The 19,799-nt window shown below is 45.7% G+C and overlaps 1 protein-coding gene across 1 annotated transcript; it reads left to right on the plus strand.

Annotated features, from left to right (window-relative positions):
• Nucleotides 1-9,898: 9,898 nt before the first annotated feature.
• LOC109754074 (histidine-containing phosphotransfer protein 2-like) lies at nucleotides 9,899-12,852 on the plus strand. Its single transcript, XM_020312994.4, has 6 exons — nucleotides 9,899-10,059; nucleotides 10,166-10,281; nucleotides 10,369-10,437; nucleotides 11,529-11,600; nucleotides 11,999-12,071; nucleotides 12,508-12,852. Exons 1-6 carry the CDS (start codon nucleotides 10,000-10,002, stop codon nucleotides 12,544-12,546), a joined length of 429 nt encoding a protein of 142 aa, XP_020168583.1. The 5' UTR covers nucleotides 9,899-9,999; the 3' UTR covers nucleotides 12,547-12,852.
• Nucleotides 12,853-19,799: the final 6,947 nt, after the last annotated feature.

Genomic DNA, 19,799 nt, shown 5'->3' on the forward strand with positions numbered 1-19,799 from the left:
TTTTTGGAATTAATAAAAAATACTGAGCGAAGAAACTACCAGAGGGGGGCCACCCACCATCCACGAGGGTGGGGGGCGCGCCCTACCCCCCTGGGCGAGCCCCCCTGCCTCGTGGGCCCCCTGGCAGGTCTCCGGCGTCCATCTTCTGCTATATGAAGTCTTTTACCCTGGAAAAATCATAAGCAAGCTTTTGGGACGAAACACCGCCGCCACGAGGCGGAACCTTGGCGGAACCAATCTAGAGCTCCGGCAGAGCTGTTCTACCGGGGAAACTTCCCTCCGGGAGGGGGAGATCATCACCATCGTCATCACCAACGATCCTCTCATTGGGAGGGGGTCAATCTTCATCAACATCTTCACCAGCACCATCTCCTCTCAAACCCTAGTTCATCTCTTGTATCCAATCTTTGTATCAAAACCTCAGATTGGTACCTATAGGTTGCTAGTAGTGTTGATTACTCCTTGTAGTTGATGCTAGTTGGTTTACTTGGTGGAAGATCATATGTTCAGATCCATTATGCATATTAATACTCCTCTGATTATGAACATGAATATGCTTTGTGAGTAGTTACGTTTGTTCCTGAGGAAATGGGAGAAGTCTTGCTATAAGTAGTCATGTGAATTTGGTATTCGTTCGATATTTTGGTGAGATGTATGTTGTCTCTCCTCTAGTGGTGTCATGTGAACGTCGACTACATGACACTTCACCATTGTTTGGGCCTAGAGGAAGGCATTGGGAAGTAATAAGTAGATGATGGGTTGCTAGAGTGACAGAAGCTTAAACCCTAGTTTATGCGTTGCTTCGTAAGGGGCTGATTTGGATCCATATGTTTCATGCTATGGTTAGGTTTACCTTAATACTTCTTTTGTAGTTGCGGATGCTTGCAATAGGAGTTAATCATAAGTGGGATGCTTGTCCAAGTAAGGACAACGCCCAAGCACCGGTCCACCCACATATCAAATTATCAAAGTACCGAACGCGAACCATATGAGCGAGATGAAAACTAGCTTGACGATAATTCCCATGTGTCCTCGGGAGTGTTTTCCTTCATATAAGAAATTGTCCAGGCTTGTCCTTTGCTACAAAAAGGGTTGGGCCATCTTGCTGCACTTTATTTACACTTGTTACTTGTTACCCGTTACGAATTACCTCATCACAAAACTATCTGTTGCCGATAATTTCAGTGCATGCAGAGAATACCTTACTGAAAACCGCTTGTCATTTCCTTCTGCTCCTCATTGGGTTCGACACTCTTACTTATCGAAAGGACTACGATAGATCCCCTATACTTGTGGGTCATCAGGCCAGACCTTTGAGATGAAGGTTACAGGTGGTACTTTCACAATAGTGCGCCTAGACTGAGTGCTGGTTTCTGTGGACTGGCAGCAAAGGTTTCACTTGCTGATTAAACTCACCTGACAGTCGTGACTTCAGATCATGACGCGATATTGGTGGACTTTGCATCGGTAGCAACAACATAACACTATTGGTAATATGCCCTAGAGGCAAAAATATTGTATTATTATAATTTCATTTTCATAATTAAGAGTTTATATTTCACGCTATAACTGCTATGATCCTGGAATAGGCGATTCAGTGGAAAACTCATATGCACGTGTGGAATGATAAACGGTAAAGAATAGGTTTCTAATCTTGCCTCTAAGACTGGCTCAAGTGTTGTTGGTGATCATGTTTTCTAGATCTTAGGATATCACTAAGTGTAACGATAGTCCTAAAACAACATTCAGAGTATGACGTTAGAAGAACGATCATATTCAATCGACCCAAATTTGTGTGTAACGAATTGAGTTTATATTGTCTGTAATCAATTGTAACAACACAGTGTTAACGTGTGATTTTTCTCCTTAGACCATGAGAGTATCTTAATCACTTCTTACCGTACGGTGGACTTTGGGGTTGCTCAAACGTCACCTGTAACATGGTGATCATAATGACAACTTACAGGCTCATCAGAAAGTTTGACAAGGGACTAGATAGCCCGAGAGTGGGATTGGCTCCTATGATGATGGAGAGATATTCTCAGGGCCCTCTCGGTGTGATGGTAACAATCATCGTCTGGCCAGACACATGTGACTACGTCACGGGGATGCCGGAACACGACAACGAGAAAGAAGAACAAAACCAGTAACGAGGATAACGGTATCGTGAGCATGTGATGACTCAGGAGGACACCGATGTATCCTGGGTTTTGTGAAATATTGCGAAGGAAAGGTAACATCACATGATAACCAAATATTCACTTGAATATCATTCGTGTGCTCATAGGGATCGATATGGACGTCCACGATTTCGCTATCGGTCATTGAGCGAAGGGGTTTCGTTCATGTCTATGAGTTACCGAACCTACGGGGTCACAAGCTTAAGGCAATCACGATCTGCTGAGTGTTAATAGGACGGGAATGATGAGAATATATTTGTGGAATTGTTTCATAAATATCCGTAAGCGTTTCGGGGTCACCGAAAGGGTTTCGAAGAGTATCGGCTAACATCGGGTATTACTGATAAATAATATATAGGTGTAAAATGTTTCCGGGGCTGTTAAATGATATATAAAAGGGTCTAATATTTATTGGAAGGCTTTTATAATAAATTTAATACCAACGGTCCTTAAAAGGCCAAACCGGGTAAGGAGCATCGGGCCAACTTGGCCCAATAGGAAGTGGCGGCCCTTCCTTGTGTGTGTGTGGGGGGGGGGGGGGGGGGGGCGAATTTGAGTGGGGGAGGAGTCCAACTCCTCCTCCCAAGGCTAGCGCCCCAAGGAGAGACTTTCCCTCCTTGGCTGCCCTCTCCCTCCCCTCCAACCTATATATACCAGGGTTTTTTGCTCTATGGACATATACAAGTTTGGAGCCTCCTCTAGTTCCCTTTAGTTCTAGTTCTAGTTGATCCTAGTTGATCTAATTAGAGCTAGACCTAGATCCTCTAATCCTCATAACTAGAATCCCAGTGTGGTTCTAATCTCCTTCCTCTAATTCTCTGGCGATGATTAGTTTCGGATGGCGAAGCGCTGCTAGGTCATGAAGGCTGCACGCTTGCAACCAAGTAGAGAGACTCTGCTTTCGGTCTTTAATTCGAGGGACTGTTCGTCGGCGGTTTGCGGGATCGTTCCTCGACGGTTCAAGGGACTCCAAGTATGATCTAAACTGACACGTTCTTCTTCTGCTGCAACTCGGTGACGGTAACGATCATGATCTCAACCCGTAATGCATCTTCATATTGATCTTGGGTGTGCGTAGGGGCATTTTTTTTGTTTTCTACTACGTTTCCCAACAAACACAAGGGCCAAGACCTTTCGTTACGAGGTTACGAGGGAAGGACATGAGCAATGGGGTGATATGATTAACACGACATTGCTGCATCGGGTACCACCTTCAGAACAAATGAGTTGAGTACGAAGTTGGCAGCCCTCTCTTGCGCTGGAACAATGATACATTTGGCAGTGCATGCAAGGAGATCAAAACAAAGCGAGAATCAGAAAAGCTTTGGTGTGATCCAAACATGACGGTTCCCCACTCACGCCGAGCTAAAAATCAATGAAAAATTAGTAGAGATGTACCATCGTGAGGAGGTGATGTGGCGACAACGAGCTAGAGCTGAGTGGTTGGCCTCGAGAGACAAAAACTTGAAGTTTTTCCATCTTCAGGCTAGCATCGCAAGGAAGAAAAATATGACCAAAGCTTTGCAGAATTCTCTTTGTGTAATGGCGGAGGATCCGAGGAGTTGAAAAACATGGTCTATGAATCCTACAAATCTCTGTATACGTCTGAGGGTGTAAGTTATATGGATGCAATACTAAAAAGTGTCCCAAGCAAGGTCACAACTGAGATGAATGATATGCTAGTTTCCCCTTACACACTCGAGGAAGTCAAAAATGCCACTGCGACACCCTGGTTTTTGGCCTGTTGGCCTAAAGTCCCGCGTATGCCACTGCATGCAGTGACCATGCGGGATGCAGTTGTTCGACATGCAATGCGCGCGTGGACGCCGGGACCCTCGGCTGCCTCCCAAACGCCACCCTTGCGACACTACAGCTTGCCCGCGCCGCCTCACTTGCTCTCCTTCTTCCACCTGGCCAGCTCCAAGTCCTTTCCGATGTCAGCAAGCGGCTCGCCGGACGCGGACACGGCGTGCCCGTGCGGGAACATTGTGCGTTAGTGCATCGCCTAACCCACATCGTGCGTCGCAGCTTTGCCCGCGTGCATCTACAGCTTCCCCGTGCCCCTCTAGTGACTTCACCACCCGTTCCCGAGCCACACGCCTCGCCAGAGCTCCGGTAGCTTCCTCACGGTGGTGCCCGGTGCTCGGCATCTCCCTCTCTTATAAATAGACCCCTCTCGAGCTGCTCAAACCATCCACCACTTCTCCACTGGCCACAAATCGACCACCGATGAGCGAGGCAAGGCCAGGAGGGCCTCCTGCCTCCGATCATCTCAGGAGTTGCCCGCGGACCCCCCTCGACCATTCTCTCGCTCCTGCCCTCCTCTGCTTCCACGACTTCTTCAGGCGAGCTCGTGTTGATCTCCAGAGCACGACGGTGCAGTTGATCAGTTGGAACAACATCGGGAACACCGACTCCGACGAGCTCCACCGCCCATCTTCTTTGGAGAGGAAGCCAACCTCGCCGTTCGTCCACCTCCGACCAAGCCACGGGGACGTGCGTGCTCCCCATGTTACTCTGAACCCATCACGACCATCGCCGACAGCCGCCATGGTCTCCTCACTGGAGGATCATCGGCAATAGAGCCGCCCACCACTGTTCTCTCTCTCTCTCTCTCTCTCTCTCTCTCTCTCTCTCTCTCTCTCTCTCTCTCCCTAAAACTAACACGGGGACCCTACTCGTAAGCTTCTCTCTTCCCCTCTGAATCATTTTCTAGTGGAGGCGCCCTAGCAAAATACGCCTTCTACGTGGCCCTCCCTGGAATTTCTGTTAATTCAATTTAAAATTAGATTTTGACCCAAACTTTGACTAGCTATGATTTCTAAACCAAAAGTCCAAATGAGTTGAAACTTTTTGCTATAGTTTTGTCATGAGCTGAACTTTCTGTTGGTGCAATTTGAGATTATCCCTTGCTGTCTAGAATTTATGGTATTAGAAAAGGATTTATGTGACATTTTCTTTTTGTTAGTAAATTTATTTTTAGAGGAAACTAATTGTGTGGGAGAAGACCAGGAGTATCGTGACACTCCTCTGAACTAAGGCAAGCCACAACATTCATTTGCAAGATGGCATTGCAATGGCAATGGTTCCACTTGAATATTGATTACTTATATGCCTTATGAATTTAAATTATTACCTCCATGCTACTTGTTGCATTATGCTCATTTCCATGTCATATGTACGTTGTAGACAGTAGAGTAAATGTTATATGGTTAAGTTAGGATTCATCCACCATTTAGCTCGCTATCATGCACCCTATTGCATTCTATGGCTCGAATCATTTTCATTCAAGTTAAACTTGACTATAATCAAACTTGAACAAAGTTGTTAATCGAGTCATAGTGCCACCGAATCGAGCTCACTAGTGCAACCACACTTTCCTGGATGAGGATGCTCTAATTCGCTCTAATGTCATGCCTCTCACCGGTGCCTCCAACGAGGGAATATTATGTGCACGTGCTACCCTAGCCCGGTAGGCGTCAATAACCTTGTGAGCCCAAGTTTTATGGTACCGAGGTCCCCGTTTGGGACGATAAAGTTTAGTTTGGCCACGGCGGTGGCGGACACAAAGGTGGCGGATTCACGAGTTGACATAGGGGTGACCCATGGCATAGCCCAGACGGGAGTTTTTCGGAGTGGCCGGGAGAGTGTATACAATAGATTGATTTTGTTGGAACATCATTAGTCCACCCGAATGGGAGCATGAGACCATGAGTTCCATAGTGTGGGTACAGTCTACTAACCTCTGCAGAGTGTATAATCTATCGATAGCCGCGTCCTCGGTTATGGACACAGTTTGTAGTAGGTCACACTATGGGTCAACATAAATAATTAACTTGCACACTTATGAACCTCGAGCTTGCACATGAAGAAGTCGGTTGATCTTGAGGTGATCGTGTGTTGATCATGATTGTATGGTTGATACCGATTGTATGGTTGATACCGATGGTGGTTACGAGGTAACCCCCGAGATGGGTAAGTTGGTCCAAGGGACCATGACAGTATTCCACTTGCACACTGCGATTGGTAACATCATGCTCATGATCATGTTTAATCTGTTCATTCCATGTTATTGTTTGTCATATTTGCTGTGAGCTTGCGAGTACATTCAAAGTACCCCGCCAAATGCAGGAGAAACCGTGCAAGGAGTTGAGGTTGATCGGTACTTCATGATCTAGGCTGTGTCCTAGCAGTGTCCATGTGGCATGGAGTTTTGCTACCTCGTTGTTCCGCTACTGAGTAGTTGTCCCTCTAGCATCAAGGCTCTTGAGATGTTTAATAAATAATGTACATAGTGGAGCCGCACCATGTGTGCCGCTTGGCCTCGCTTTCTTATGTAATCATCAAACCTATGTATCCGCAAGAGATCAATAAAGCAGTTATGTATGTACCAAGTTGTTATGTGTTGCCAGAAGACTTGATCTTTGGAATGCAAGGTAAACCGGTTACTCTGAGCCAGGGTGCCACAATTACAAATGTTCCCATTGAAGGCTCCATGCTCTGATGGGTTCCCTGCCCATTTTTATCAGCGTCATTGGGGTATTTGTGGTAAAGAAGTAATAGAGGCGGTTTTGAGAATCGTGAGAGGGGAAGATAGTCCTGAATGCATCAATGATACAATTCTGGTTTTGATTCCAAAGGTAACAAACCCAACCCTCTTAACAAAATTTAGGCCTGTCAGTTTGTGCAATGTTTTATACAAGATAGTTTCCAAGGTTACTGCAAATAGATTGAAGCAAATTATACCTGATATCATATCTGAGGAGCAATCAACTTTTGTCTTTGGAAGAATGATCACGGATAATATTATTAGTGCATATGAGTGCTTACATTTCATGAAATGCAGTGAGGGAAAAAGTTAGTAGCTACTATGCTTTGAAGCTCGATATGAGGATGACATATGATAGGTTGGAGTGGGACTATTCTAAAGCCACGATGTTGAAATTGGGATTTTCTCCTACATGGGTACAAATAGTTATGGGCATGGTTCAGACGGTATCTTTCTCGGTTCTTTTTAATCGTGAGAGACTTGATAAATTACAACCCAACAGAGGTGTCCGACAGGGAGATCCAATATCCCCATATATTTTCTTAATTGCAGTAGAGGGCCTTTAATGCCTCCTGAAATCCAGTTTTTCTTCATCACGCTTAAGTGGCACCAACAGCTTCAGCTGCGAACCATCTACTTTTTGCAGATGACAACATGTTGCTTCTTAAGTCAAGTCATGACAACATCTTCCTTGAGAGCCTGAGGGCATCCTCTATTGCACGAGTGTCACCTCTTTGTCCGACAATTTTGGTAGGGAAGTAAATAGGGGAGAAGGAAGCCAAGCTGGGTCTCATGGGATGTTATGATGAGACCAATTATTTGAGATCTCTAATCTAGCCCTACTTGCCAGGCAAGCCTGGCACTTGCTAGACCATCCCGGTTCTCTGAGTTCATTAATCTTAAAAGTTGTCTACTATCCAAATAACTCTCTTTCTGATGCAACCTTGGGACCACATCCTTCACAGATATGGCGGGCTATTTTGCATGGGAAAGACATAATGACTCATGGTTTGATAAGGAGATTAGGAGACAGAGAATCCCCTGATATTTGGAATGACAACTGGATAACTAGAGAGCATATAAAGAGGCCGAGAACTTCACAAATACCGCAGCCGCCAACAAGGGTCGCTGAACACATTAATCACACTGTGTCGTCAAGGGATGAACAACTTATTTAATCGTTACTTATTCCCATTGATGCTGAGACTATATTGAAGACCCCTCTTTGCATGAGACAGATATCTGATTTTGTGCTTGGAGTGAGGATAGAAGGGGTATGTTCACTGTGCATTCCGCTTACAAGATGATACAGTGAACCAAGATTAGTAGAGAGTCATGGCTGTATGAGCAGGGCGGCCGATCAAACTCAGAGGCTGATTGTCCAGGATGGACAGACTTTATGGCATATAAAAGCCCCCTCGAAAATCAAGGTGTTCATGTGGAAATTAGCACAATACTCACAGTGTCCTTCTTCATCATAGAAACATGTCGACGATGAGTGCTTGTTGGTTGTGCGGGTCTAAGGATACATGCAGGCAGGCCCTGCTGAATGGCTTGGTTTCAAGGAGAACGTGGGCACTATCATACGAGCAAATTGTCGAGCGGTTGAGTCTGAATGTAAATGATGACACCAAACAGTGGCTATTCACCATGCATGAGGTGTTATCGCATGAGGAGGATTTTATCATGTTTACGATCACTTTCGCGGATGATATTGGGAACTCGGCACAAAGCTATACATGAGGAGATATATAAAAGCCCTTTCACTTTTCGGGCTTTTGTGCAGAGTTACTTAACTGAGCCGAGAGCTACCCATAGCACTCGAAGTCCAGTTCAAGGGGCACCTGTGATTAGGCCAAATCAATGTATCGCTCCTCGGGATGATATGGCGAGGGTCAATGTGGGTTCGGCAGTTGGACTAGGCGGCACTCGAGGCGCAATGGGAGCTATATGCAGAGATCAAGCATGTAATTTTCTGGGTGTGTCAGCCATTGTGTTCCCACATATATTATATCTTGCTACTGTCGAATCTTCAGCAATCAGGGTGGCACTTGCGCTTGCTGATAATCTCTATGAGAGAAAGATTCAGGTGGCTTCATATTGCAAGGTGGCATTGCAGATATACATCAGAAAAGTGCAGCTATCTACAGAGCAATCATACATGAGATCATAGATCGGAAGGCTACTTTTACTAATTGTATCATTAGCCGTGAATTTAGGAGCTTGAATGTTGAAGCTCACAAACTCGTGAAGCATGCTTTATCCCTAGGGGTTGACCGCCATATTTGGTTAGGTCACCCCATAGCTAAAGTTGTCTCGCCTTGCTTCAAAACTACAGGGCGTGCGCTGCGGCTTTGACCTAACGACCTCCGTTTGCTGGAATTAATCGGAATAGTTGAGAACAAAGTGACGAACGGATGCGTAATGCGTGGGAATCTGCCGAATAGTTCGGGCCGAATCCTGAAGAAAGTTCAAAGTGCTGTTTGATAAGCCTGCATAGCATTAGTTAGTTGGTCAGGTAAAGGCTGGCCAAGCCAATGATGCTTAGCTGGTCTTTTTGAATGATTAGCCACACTGGGACTGAGAATCTTGGACAGGGGAATCTTGGACAATGGGCGAAAGCCCGATCCAACAATATCACGTGAGTGAAGAAGGTCAATGCTCCTTGTAAAGCTCTTACGTCGAGTGCGCGATCATGACAGAACTAGAGGAAGAAGCCCCGGCTAACTCCGTGCCAGCAGCCACGTTAAGACGAGGGGTGGGGGGCAAGTACTCTTTGGAATGACTGGGCGTAAAGGGCATGTAGGCGGTGAATCGGGTTGAAAGTGAAACTGTGAAAGTCATAAAAGTGACGGAATGCTCTCGAAACCAATTCACTTGAGTGAGACAGAGGAGAGTGGATGGTCTTCTATTCGTCCCTATAAACATTGTGAGGGACTAAAGTTTTTTATTGACAGGAAAAGAGACTAAAGTTGAAACAGACACTCACTTTTATGAACACGTGAACACACAACCGGTGGCTCCATGCATGCATGCATGATGCATGCACGCATTACGCGGGCCGTTTCCAAGCTAACTAATGGCGCCCGGCCGACGACGCAGTACAGCTAGTAGAGCACTCGCTGCCAAACGCCTACGTGAGAGACCCTCGTGAGGCCAGCTATACAACCTCCGCTCCTCATCCCGTCCTCGTTCACTCCGCAGCCGAATTCCCCCGTCTCCACCGCTCAGTCCCCCGGACCGGACCGCCGGACCTCTCCTCGCCTTGCCATGGCAGCCGCAGCACTGAGGGCGCAGCTCAACGATCATATCGCCAGCATGTACACCGATGTGAGGCCCTTCCCCTCCACTCTAGTCGTGTGGTTGTGGATTTTGGCCTGGCTGGCCGACTAACTTGGCCTTTGCCTTTGCCTTGGCATGATCGACGTCGATCCAGGGTGTGGTGGACGAGGACACGTTCGAGGAGCTGCGGGACGAGGGCACTGCCGCCGAGGTCTCCCGCCTCTTCATCTACGACGCCTCCGATATCATCGACGACATCGACACCCTGATGTCCGCCTCCACACCCTCTATCATGTCTCCCTCTGCTCTCTGTCTCGGGTACTGACTCATCTTAATTATCTGCTCTGGAAATCGCAGGGAGGAGCCCGAAGTGGACTTTGACGAGGTGGAAGCCCTGACGCAGCAGCTCATGCGGTGCACCTCCAGGTGATGACCATCATAAACCCTTTCTCTCTCTTCCACCTGCTTATTTTTAACTCTATGTTTGTTTGCCCGCTGCGTCAATGTCATGCGATTGAGATCAGTTTATTATACTGGGCAAAGCTATTTGTCGGTTGCACTGCCCCATAGGCGTAAGAATCGAGTTTAGTTGCGTTTAGTGTAACGGAGTTACCGGTATCCCGATTAATATCAATGTTATGATGAGGATAAATTGTTGTCGTTTTCGGAATATTCCTGGTATTAATGATCTGCTATTCTGTGTATTACTAATGGTGGTTTTTCTGGTATTAATGATCTGCTATTCTATGTATCTCTAATTCTGTTTTTTCAAGTTTGTCCATGGCATCGATGTTGTTTTTTATTTGGATGTGTCGGCATGGGGTGTGTACCTCACGACACGGCCGCACAATTGAGGTTCGTGTCGTTTTACAGGCATCGTATAGCCATAGGTAGAAGAGCCGAGTTTAGTTATATATCGTGTAACGAAATTGTTGGTATTCTTCCCAATGTTAATCAAATCGTCTCGCTTGGCGAAGGGAATTGTTGTCGTTTTGCAAACGTTTGTTCTACTATCGTGTTTGTTCTTCGGGCAATGCCATTATTCTAGGCCGAGATGAAAAAATTATCGTTTCATAAGCATGGCCGGTATTAATGATCTGCAATTCTACATAACGCCAATGGCCATTTTTTCTGTTTCTCCATTGGAACGGTGTTGTTTCTATTCAGATTTGTCAGGTGCAGGGTGTGTACGTCATGGATGTCATTTGGGTGTCGTATATCGAAAATTACAAGACCTCATTTTAGTTGTGTCTCGTGTAGCGGAATTGTCGGTATTCATGACAATTTCATGGTTCGGCAAGAAAAACTTTGTCTCTTTGTAAATATTTCTGGTACGACTGATCTGCTATTGCACGTGACGGCAATGGCGTTTTTTTTCTGGTTCATCAAACAATTTATGGAGTTGACAATCATGATAGGAAATGGCTCCTTGAGGATATTATTGAGTTGACGTCTCAATTTATACTAAGTTTGATAAGTTCCTAATTTTCTGATCTGCATTTTTTTGCATGTTTCAGTGTTGGTGCACAGCAAGTGAACCTCGCCTGCATGAACTTCGGCAATTTCTATGCCATAAAATACATACAAGGGTCAGAACTCAATAGCTTATTACATATGTTACACAATAATTATTCGCAACACTGTTTTTCAATGTCTCTATGCAAACCTGCCAGCTCATGTTGTCTTTTCTGTCGTTCTTTTCAGCTCATACCAATCTAACGTTGTTAAGAAGTAATCTGATTTGCTTTTTCACTTCATCTGCAATCACGTTGTTGATATTACTCGGTTCATTATCTGAATATGCTACCCTTTGATGCTTCTCTTGTATATTATTGGCTCTAGACTTCTGTTTATAGCACAACTAAATTCTTATATCGCTAGAGATTTTTCTTTTTTGAAATATAGGGTTACAAGTTTTGAACCATTTCATCTGAGTTCTGTTAACCTCTTCAGAATTTGACAATGTGGTATTTTTGCATTATTTTAGGTGTCTCTTGTCATTGGATCTTGTTAGGAATGAGTTCTATATTGTGCGGCATGAGTTGGAGGTCATGATGCAGGTAACACCTTATGTGCCTAATGTTGGATTTTGATACCAACTTCCCACTAGTTTCATAACACATAGATTAGTCATATTAAGATAGAGAAAAGGGAACAATATCTTTAATCTTTAATCTAATTCTTTTGACATTTAGATTTGGAGCACTTAGTTTGAGGTACCGAAAAGTCTCATTTAGCCGTCAAATGATTATGTGTTAATTTTGTCATCATGTTTGCTAGATGCACAGGGTAGCTCAAAAAAGTGGTAGAATTTTTTTGTTTCCCAATTAAATTAAGCTTCGCCAAATGCCCAAATAAGAAACTAGCTCAGTTGGAATATGGCAGATTAGTGAAACCATGTGACTTGAGCACCATTATGTGCCATAGACCTATCTTAATCATTTTTCGGAAGGTACTTTTCTTAATCATTGACCTATTATTCACCTTTTGATGCAGCTCGAAGAGCAGATTGCGGCATGTGGTCCTAACTCTTAAGTAGCGGCAAGTGAAGGGAAAAGAGCGTGACCCCATGCAACCCCTTGCATTATGTGTTCCATGTGTCTCCGAAGATGTAGCGGTTTTCAAAGGGTGTCTAGCACTAAAGGGTGCGCGTAAAACTTAGATGAATATTCTCGCGTCGGAACTTTGGGCTCGTAACGCTGTGAACGGGAACTGTTGTCGTGTGTTGATGTCAGTGTGAAGTCCATATTCTAGTGTGTCGTGGATGTGTGCCCCGCCTACGGGCTGTGTGTAAAATCTCTACCTGCTTGTTTGGTCTTCTAGTGACTTTGTTTTGCTGTATGTTCTGTTTGGTTTTCTCTATAAGCAAGTCTTGTTGTTGGTTGCTGTACCCAGAGTGTAGCCAATCAACATATTTGGGCATGTTAAACATGACTTTTCGGTCTGAAATTTTAGCGCGGCCTTCTTATAAGAGTACGACGGCACCATGAGCAGTAGCTGGAGGAGGGAAAAAACAGAGGGGATGGTCTGCGAGGTCACATCCAGGGATCACAAAGCTGTCGGTTCGCGAGACGGCGTGAAGAGGATCTCTAGGATTAGGTATGTTTCCATTGGTATGAAAAGTCTGGGCTAATTAAGTCATCAATTACAGCTCCAACGATGATCGCAGGAACATCATAGTAATCCTAGTCCCCAAAGTTATTTAGACTACCCTGGATCACCAACTGGGCAAGAGAACAAGTGGCCATCTTCGTCGTTCTCCTATAGTGGCTGATCTCACATGTTGCGAACCATGTTCTGCTCTGAAATTTCGGGTCTTTGATGGCAGTAGAAAGTGTTGTTATTCATCGCCATGGCTAGCCGGTGCTCATACACCCTTCCTTCCATGACTGCTATCGCTTCTCATGCCGGCTCGCCGACTAGGGTATGGTTGCTTGATGAAAAAAAACTCTACCACGCACCAAATTTGGATCCCGCTTTCTTATATATGTGCCAAAATTTCGGTACAACCACGCTCCACATACAACTCAATTTTTTCCTTCCAGAGTGGAGGAAGTGGACACTTTGTGGGACTTTTAGTAGCAAATTTTCCATACAGATAGAGGCGCCTATCAAAAAGATACTCCAAAGGCTTCAGGATCACATTCTCATTAGCTGAAGAACACCTATGCTAATCTACGTTAACTGAATTCAAATCAGGCCTTTATTACCTAGTCCATAGCCTCAGCAGCCACAATGTCAGAGTACAAAGAGGAAAAACATGAAACCAAGTTTTACACAAATTATCCAGGCAACCTTCCCTTGACAAGATGCGATCAGCCCTATTAGTTGTTCTTCTATTCCACTTCATCCGATGCTCTTCTAAATCAGATAACAAGTCCATTATGTATTCGCAGAGAGGCCCAATCTTGGGGAGGTTTAGTCTACAGAGTTCAGCGCTATAACACACCCTGATTGTCGTCAATGAATACAATTGTTTGCTCAAGTATGTTGTTTGAGAGTAGTTGATGGCCTGGCAAGTTGGAGAGAATAATTCTTTCCTTGATGATTTCTCTTACAAAGATCAAACATATATGTCGAGGGAGAGAGAGCTGACTCCCTTGGAATGTAGGCATGCAGGCCATGTTTATTGGGAGATCCTAACACTGGTGCAGAGACGTCCTATACAAACAGTTCTCCGTGTTATGGAAGGTCCCCGTTCTCATGTTTTTTTTACTTTACAGTGCTTAGAAGTTGAGGTTTGAAAAAATCTAGCCCAGAACATAATTCATCAAAAGTCATGGCATTTTGAAACTTTAGTCATAACAAGATATGCAATATCAGACACAAAAAGAGAGTGCTAGACAAAAACACAAAAAGAAGCAAAAAATAAAGAAGTGGCACAATATTTACCGTTCGTTGATAAGTCTCCAACATATCTATATTTTTTATTGTTCCATGCTATTATAGCCCGACAGCCCCATCCTCTACTCCATTGATGCGTCCACCGGGCGAGATCGGTGGTGTGCCATCCTGACATTACAGGGTCCAGCCCCCCATCTCAACTGTGATTCCTGGATCAGCAGGGAGACCTCCTCTCCACTCCATCTCCTACATGAGGGCCCCCCTAGGGAGACCTCGCCGGCGAGCCATCCTGAACATCCATGCCATCTCGATACTTGATACGTCTGTGAACCCAGCTCAGCATTGAAAATATCATTGTTTGGGTAATAAATAGATTTAAGAAGATGTGCGCACAGAGAGTCTGGTACTTTTTGGAGGCACCATGACTGCCGAGCTAATAAAGCTAGGTTAAATAGTTTGATGTCCCTAAAACTAAAACCTCCACACTTCTTTGTCTGAGTCATAGCTCTCCAAGAAACCCAGTGCGGTTTCCATTACCCTTCTTTCCTGCCCTAAAAAAAACTTCATTTCCAACAAAGATATAGCTTCATTTAAAAAGGTTCAAACATCTTGCAAATGAGTCTGCAACATACCATACTAGTTAGCATTGCTCAAGACACAAACACAACTTTTACGATTCCATTAACTACACTCAACTCTTTGAGTAAACAAGCTAAAAATCATAACCATTAGACTCTGCACAGCTCACTGGAACCAAACAAAAGGGACCAAGACTAAATATGTTGTCCCTATAGTGCTAGATATTAACAGTATCATGTCAATCAATAAAGCAAAGCAAAGCAAAAGAATTACACCAGACCAGAGGGAGGGCAAATCTCCTTCTCATGCTACCTACATATCTCATTGCGACTTCATCTAAGCATCATATTACTAGACATGACAAGGCAGAGCATGGATCGTATGAACATATGATCATCCTAATTACGAATGATATATGTATGCACCTCTTGCTTCCTGTCCCAGGGTAAAAATACAATAGATTAAGATTTGGTGAGGATGAATCAGGGGGTACCTGTGCTTGAGTGTTGGATCTGTGGTTGCTCTTGGTATAGATGAAGAGAAGAGGTCCTTCTTCTCCTCCGACAAATCCATAAGGAACTATCAAGAGATATAGTACTCTAGCAGAAGATGATGTCAAGATTGCTAAGTTTTACACCACTAGATTGGCGACATATTGTTTAAGATTGGGGGAAAAAGAACAACCTAAAATCATTAATCTTATTCTTTTGACATTTTGTTTTGGAGCGCTTAGCTTGAGGTATCGAAAAGTCTCATTTATCCGCTGAATATTTGTGTCGTAATTTGGTCATCACATTTTATAGATGTATGGGATAGCTCTAAAAAAGTACTGGAACTTATTTGTTTCCCAGCTGAAATTAAGCTTCACAAAATACCCAAAGCAATACATGTCTGCAAGAGTATCCATTCCATGTGTTTGTTCGTAATGTAATGATTTTGGATCTGAGCATATTCATGATCATGTGTTGGCAGACATCGAGATTATCCCGAGCACTAAAATTGTGAACGATGATCTTGCTTCCAAGACTCTGAATAGTGCGACTGGAGCATCCTTTACTAGGACAAAGACCATGTTCAGGTATTTCCAGGACAACAAGATCAATGCAGCTACGGCATCGGCGACGGCCACCATGTGGAGGAGACGATCAACCTGTGATGTCTTAGACGAGGGTGGATTTGATGGAGACGAAGTTGAGCGTCTTAGCCGCCACAGATGCGGATGGAGATCCAGAGGAGGAAAATTGGCAACGTTGTCAAGATAGCAATCACCGGGAATGACCAACCAAGGAAAGCGTCCTCTCCTCTCGCCGTCGCCCAAAATCTAAATTCGCACGCGCAACCCGCACGCGGATGAAAAACCGTTTGTAGTATATATAAAGGTTGTGATGGAGATGGTGTTGCTAATACAATTTTTATGAATGGTAATAAAATAGAAAATTTTAAGTAAAAAAAGTAATATAATAGAAAATTATAAATAGAAAAATAGTAATGGAATATAAAATTGTTGTTGCCAATTATCTTGATGATATAATTTTTCAATCGGTGGACTATGCATGATTTCTCGTGTCGCGTCTCCCTCTCCTGCTCGGTCCTGTCCCACCACCGTGAGCACCTCCCTCTCCTCTCTGTTTAGTTTTTTGTTTAGTTTTATTCAATATATATGTAGATGTATGTATGTTTGCTAGAAGGGATGCATTATTGATTGTTGCAATTTTGTTTCATTATTGATTTTGAAAAAATCCGACAAATGGATGCATTTTGCAGGGAACACCTCCGATTGGCCTATGTTTTGCCGGAATGTTGATTAATTCCCGTTCTGGCAAATTTCAGGTGGTCGACATATCTTGTTTTAGCAAAGGTCATGCCAGAATTTTCCGTGAATTTGAGCATGACTTGTGCTATAAAGTAGGAAATATCGAGTGCCCATGATTTGCCGGAACAGGAGTTAAATGAAATTCTGGCAACCCATAGGTCATTTTTATGTCATTACTCGATATATGTAACGGGTTGACTATCATTCTATCAGGGTTCCTTATGTAACCTTCAGTCTACTCTTGAAGGAAGGATGCTGACTATTGTCTTGGGGGTCGCTTTCTTTCCTTATTCTCGTGATATACCTTGGTAATGCACGAGAGAAGGAGGGTGTCGGTGTCAAAACCGGCGGATCTCGGGTAGGGGGTCCCGAACTGTGCATCTAGGATCGATGGTAACAGGAGACGGGGGACACAATGTTTACCCAGGTTCGGGCCCTCTCTATGGAGGTAATACCCTACTTCCTGCTTGATTGATCTTGATGAATATGAGTGTTACAAGAGTTGATCTACCACGAGATCGTGATGGCTAAACCCTAGAAGTCTAGCCTATGTGAATATGGTAATGAATCTGTCCTATCCGGACTATGCTCTCCGGTTTATATAGACACCGGAGAGATCTAGGGTTACATGAGGTCGGTTACATAGGAGGAAATCTTCATAATAGGTCACCTAGCTTGCCTTCCACGCCAAGTAGAGTCCAATCCGGACACGGGTATTGTCTTCGGCCTTCATATCTTCACAGCCCATAAGTCTGGCCCATGGATAACAGGCCGGACGCCTGAGGACCCCTTAGTCCAGGACTCCCTCAGTAGCCCCTGAACCTGACTTTAATGACGAGGAGTCCGGCGCGGATTGTCTTCGGCATTGCAAGGCGGGTTCCCCTCCTTCCGAACTCCAAGATAGTCTTCGGACGTGATGATTGTATCCGGACCTGTTACACACCATGCACAACCGCAGAGAGAATATATATATCTTACACGAGTTCCATCCGCTGACAGCTTTCTGCAATGTGACAGGACGTCCGTTCGGTCACAATGTCGAACCGTTTATCCCACGTTTCAAGATGCGGTTGCTATTGGCACGTTTTGTCGAAGCAGAGATCGTGTCCCCTTATCGCGGGATTCTCATCAATGCGGGCATGGGTAACCCAACCGCGCCGTTTACACAGCCCTTGGGAATAGGCGAATCTCAAGGCGAGTGAGGAGGCGTTTTATATTTGCTGCCTTTATAAGGAGATAAGGATTCCCCCTTCCTCTTCTCGCGCTTTCTCTCTGTCTCTGCCTTCCCAATCTCGAGCTCCAGCGCCCCAGTTTCAATCTCCTTTCCACTCCAGCAACCATGTTCGGATCAGGTGGTCAGGGTAAATGGATGGTCTCCTCCGTCACGGAGGAGGACATTGCTGAGCTCCGGGCGGCCGGATATTTGGCGAAGGAGATCGCCCACCGACTACCGGCCGAGGGACACATCGTCCCCACGCCGGAGCCCACAGAGAGGGTGGTATTCCTCCCCCATTTTTTCCGCGGGCTAGGGTTTCCACTCACCCCTTCGTCCACGGGTTAATGTATTATTACGGGGTAGATTTCCATGATCTGTCCCCGAATTCCTTCCTCAACATCTCGGCGTTTATCGTCGTGTGCGAGGCCTTCCTCCGCATCCAACCCCACTTTGGGATGTGGCTCAAAGTCTTCAACGTGAAGCCGAAGGTGGTTGATGGCCAGCACGCGGAGTGCGGAGGGGCAATGGTGAGCAAATTGTCCAACGTCTCCTGGCCCAAAGGCACCTTCGTGGATACGGTAAAGGAGTGGCAGAAGCAGTGGTTCTACATCACAGAACCACGCGGCACCACCTGGGCCGCAGCTGCCGAATTCCACTCCGGCGCTCCTATGCGACTCACCTCCTGGGTCGAGAAGAGACCGGACTGGTGTTCTCCTGACGAGCTGATAGCGCTATAGACGCATGTTCAGAGCATGGTAACCAAGAGCGTCAAGCTTGTTGATGTGATCCAGGTGATGTTAGTTTGCCGGATCCTTCCATGCCAGCGCCGAAGCCGCCCGCTATGCGAGTTCAATCCAAAGAAGCACCGGACCCTGGCGAGGCTCTTCGAGACTACGCACGAAGGCGCATGGAAATTGCTCTTCAAGGGCAATGAAAAACCACTGGCCACAGATTCAGACCGTGGTCACGATTGTACACACCCCGCCATCAAGGTATGTTATTTCGAATGAGTCCTCAACCTAATTGTTTCGAGGATGATGTCTGAGCTTTTATTACTGCTCTTTCAGGACTGGACGGAGAGGGCGAAGCGGATCCAGTGTCCGGCTCCGCTGCCCGAAGAACCAGTCATCCCGCGCTTGGCGGAGATGCTAGTACCGACGCCATATAAGGCGTCAGAGAAGAAGGCCAAGAAGAAGGTAAAGGGGGCCAAGAGTGGCCTCCGTCGTAAGGGTACTTCGGACGCGGCGTCCGAAGAAGACGAAACTCATTCCTCTGTCCCTGAGGACAATGACGGGGAAGAGGAGGAGGAGGAAGAAAACAATCCTCCCCCTGAGGAGAGGAAGAAGAAGAGGGCGGCTCCGGCGCATCTGGAGGCGGAGGCGCCCAAAAAGGGGAAGGGCGTTCCGGCGGCCAACACCGCGTGGGACGTTGACAGTAGTCCGGAACGACGCCCCCGCACAAAGCCCCAGGCCGCATCGTAAGTGACATGGCTTATTTATGCGCACATCCAGCCCTTTCTCTCCATTATCTTGATGTAGTTAGCTGTACTATTGCAGTCCGGCCCGCGACCTAATCCAGCGATCCTCGTCTAGAAGTTCGTTGGCTCCGTCGGAGATGGTGAGCCAGTCGCCACCGCCTGCTTACTCCCCCGGGGCCGGGGACGACACTGAGGCGCTGTCCCGGAGGGCCGATCGGAGCCGGGGAGGAACCCAGGACGATGTCCGGGAGGTGCCACGAGGCGAAGCCTCCACTGCCGGACACATGGAGGAGACGATCCCCATGGAGACTGGCGAAGAGGGCCGCATCCAGCTTGGCCCTCAGCCGAATACGATTCCG

The sequence above is a fragment of the Aegilops tauschii genome, chromosome 4, assembly GCF_002575655.3.
Source record: "Aegilops tauschii subsp. strangulata cultivar AL8/78 chromosome 4, Aet v6.0, whole genome shotgun sequence".
Taxonomy (NCBI): Eukaryota; Viridiplantae; Streptophyta; class Magnoliopsida; order Poales; family Poaceae; genus Aegilops; species Aegilops tauschii.